At 27.2% G+C, this 3,399-nt stretch overlaps 3 protein-coding genes across 3 annotated transcripts; all 3 read left to right on the plus strand.

Annotated features, from left to right (window-relative positions):
- Positions 1-162: 162 nt before the first annotated feature.
- ENU1_133710 (hypothetical protein) lies at positions 163-582 on the plus strand (the record flags this gene model as incomplete). Its single annotated transcript, XM_008860132.1, has 1 exon — positions 163-582. One exon carries the CDS (start codon positions 163-165, stop codon positions 580-582), a length of 420 nt encoding a protein of 139 aa, XP_008858354.1.
- Positions 583-1,483: 901 nt separating this feature from the next.
- On the plus strand, positions 1,484-2,320 carry ENU1_133720 (carbohydrate degrading enzyme, putative; the record flags this gene model as incomplete). Its single annotated transcript, XM_008860133.1, has 2 exons — positions 1,484-1,912; positions 1,961-2,320. 2 exons carry the CDS (start codon positions 1,484-1,486, stop codon positions 2,318-2,320), a joined length of 789 nt encoding a protein of 262 aa, XP_008858355.1.
- Positions 2,321-2,535: 215 nt separating this feature from the next.
- On the plus strand, positions 2,536-3,150 carry ENU1_133730 (Rab family GTPase; the record flags this gene model as incomplete). The annotated part of the gene is made up of 1 exon (XM_008860134.1): positions 2,536-3,150. One exon carries the CDS (start codon positions 2,536-2,538, stop codon positions 3,148-3,150), a length of 615 nt encoding a protein of 204 aa, XP_008858356.1.
- Positions 3,151-3,399: the final 249 nt, after the last annotated feature.

Below are 3,399 nucleotides of genomic sequence, written 5' to 3' on the forward strand. Positions count from 1 at the left end.
GTGATAGTAGAGATGACTACAGAGCAACTGACCGTAGAGATGATTATAGATCAAATGACCGTAGAGACGACTACAGAGCAATTGAACGTAGAGATGACTATAGACCAACTGATAGTAGGGAAGAATATAGATCAAATGAACGTAGAGATGATTATAGAATAAATGACCGTAGAGACGAATATAGATCAAGTGATCGTAGAGATGATTATAGAACAACTGACCGTAGAGACGAATATAGAGCAACCGACCGTAGAGATGATTATAGACCAAGTGATAGTAGAGATGACTACAGAGCAACTGACCGTAGAGATGATTATAGACCAACTGATAGTAGGGACGAATATAGGCCTGGTGATCGTAGAGATGATTATAGACCTAGTGACCACAAAGATGATTATAGACCCAGTGAACGTAGCGATCGGTTTGAGCGAAGAGGGAATGGAAGTAGTAGCTATAGAGAAGAAAGGAAATGGTGATTCCACAAAATTATTCTTAATTCATTTATTTTTGAATACTAGTTATTTTGAGGTTAATAGAAGAGACTATGTGATGAACAGTTTAAGGAGAGTAACTTTTAAATAAGATAATAGAAAGAAGAAACTGGAATAAGAAAAATTTATTTAAAAGATGAAACTAATCAATATGGAATCAGAATAATATAGAAGACATTAGTCTTTAATAAAATTAGTACTAAGAAAGAAGAGGCGATAAAAAACAATGATAAGGTTTATGATGGATGGTTAAGAAAGTCCTTACTCCAAAACTTAATAAAACTAAAGAATAATTTATTATTGTAAATATTAATTGTATATACCCTTAGTAAAATCTCCAAAAAATAATATTTACTAACTCAATGAATTATTAAAGCCAACTAGTAAATAGAAGATAAAATGTTAGATATAATAAGGTAAGATACTTATTGAACAAAAACAAATTTTGAGCTAGAGAATGTAATTTATTTATAGAAAACAGAAGTATTTATAAATTAAATTACAATAAAGGATAATATTGATACTATGAAATGGATCAATTACAATATTGTGTTATTGTTTAAAATATAAATAATATTATGATAAAAGTGAATGAGTAGAGAACAAAATAAGTTGTTGAGTATCAGATATTTTTAGGACTAGTTAAAGTGGCTTCTTAATTAATGAAAATAAAACAGATGTAATGAATTAAGGAAATTTTAAAAAAATCATTTTTACTGGACTGTACAAAAAGAATATTCATTCAATTCATAAATGAATAAATGTAACTTCAAGAAGTGAACAAAAAAATTATTAAAAAGATAATAAAATCAATAAAAGTTTTTAAATTAATAATATTTTCTAAAATAAAAACCCAAATCAAAAAGATGAGATGAATCATTTTGAAAATGAAACGAGAATCTTAACTTTGTTAATTTATAATATACTAACTTTTTCTATTAGAATCACTCAGTTTAAGTATTTTAGCTTGTAAATAGTTCCTCCAAAAAAGGATGGAATTATCAAAAACCATTAGAATATATTTAGTTGCTTTTTTAATATTATTGATTGTTACATTAATTATTGTTTCTTTGTCAGCATTTTTTCAATCACAATGGCTTATGTATTTTCTTGAAGTTAGAAACCCAGATGCATTATTTTATTTTGATCGGAATTGTAAAACAAAAGCAATAGCTTTAACTTTTGATGACTCTCCTTCAGGAGGCACAAAATATCTTCTTCAAGTTCTTAAAAGAAATAATGCGACTGCAACTTTCTTTATGTTAGGAAACAAACTTCAAATGTTAAATGGATCATATCGTTTTTATCCAAAATTTCGAGAAGATATTTTACGTAACGGCAATGATGTTGGGAATCATATGTTTAACAAATTTGCAGCATATAAGATGACTATGGAAGAATTTGAAGAACAAGTAAAAAAAGTTTGGTTATTCAATTTATATTCAAACTTAGATATTAACAGTTATTAGACTGATGCTTTATTAAAATTGGGGTATTTTCAAAATAATAAGTATAATTGGTTCAGACCAGCATCATTCTTTCCTTTGGAATACATGTACAAAATACTTGATAAATACAATTATACTATGGCACTTGGTACTGTTCATTCTTTTGATTTTCAAATTAGAAATGCCCAATATAATCTTTTTAGTTTATTAGGTAGAATTAAACCGGGTGATATAATTATTTGTCATGACACACTTGAAACTGTTGAGTATATTGAACAAATGATTATATATCTTAAACACCAAGGTTATAAGGTTCTTTCTCTTAGTGATATGTCAAAAAAATGTTCAAGTCCATTCTTAAAACAAAATAATGGTTTTTAAAACAAATTTTTATATTTTATTTTCATACCAAAAAACTTAAAGAAATAATGAATAGAAAAAAATAATATATTAAATAGAATATATATTAAAAGAAAGGAAAAGAACATTCTAAAGGGAAAAAGGAAGAAAAAAAGCTGTTTAAGGATTGGTAATTTTAATAGAAATATGAAAAGAAAAAAGGAACTTAGATATGAACTTAAATAGAATAAATCTCTATGGCAGCTAAAGCACACTACGATCATCTCTTTAAAATCTTAATTATCGGAGAATCAGGAGTTGGTAAAACTGCTATTATGCAAAGACTTTGTGAAGACACTTATGACAATGTATATATTTCTACTGTTGGTGTTGATTTTAAACCTAAAATATTAAATATTAGAAATAAAACTGTTAAAATGCAAATTTGGGATACTGCTGGACAAGAAAGATTTAGAAATATTACAGCAAGTTATTATCGTAATGCACAAGGTGTTATTATTGTATATGACGTCAATGATATTGGAACATTAGAAAAAGTTGATAGCTGGTTTAATGAAGTTAAGGAACGAACTGGTGCTAATCCTCCAGTTGTTTTTCTTGTTGGAAATAAGTCAGATTCTCCAAACCCAACTGTAAGTAAAGAAATGGTTAAAAATGTTGTAAACAACTTAGGTGGTATTCCTGAATATAACTGTTCTGCTAAAGAAGGAACTGGAGTAAATGAAATATTTAATGCTTTAGCTGAAGCTATGATGGATAAATCAAACCAAGGAGGTAATGGATCAACAAAACCAAATGAACTTACAAATCTGACTGATAAACCAAAGGACAATGGAAAAGGATGCTGCTAAATTGAAATTCAACTTATGTTCCTTGTTATTTTATTTTCGTTTTTGTTCTTTTATCAATTGAATTTTATTTTTTACTAAAGTGTGGGTTTAAAAATAAGTTTTATAATTAACAAAACGAGTACTTTCTTTGTAATGAGTCTAACATTGATTTTCTCTATTTTTACTTACAAAGAAAGTTTAAAAGTCATATCAAAATTATGATTATAAAAACATAATATCTCTGTTACACAAGATTGAGAAAATGACAAG

The sequence above is a fragment of the Entamoeba nuttalli genome (assembly GCF_000257125.1).
Source record: "Entamoeba nuttalli P19 unplaced genomic scaffold asmbl_5581, whole genome shotgun sequence".
Classification (NCBI taxonomy): domain Eukaryota; phylum Evosea; order Mastigamoebida; family Endamoebidae; genus Entamoeba; species Entamoeba nuttalli.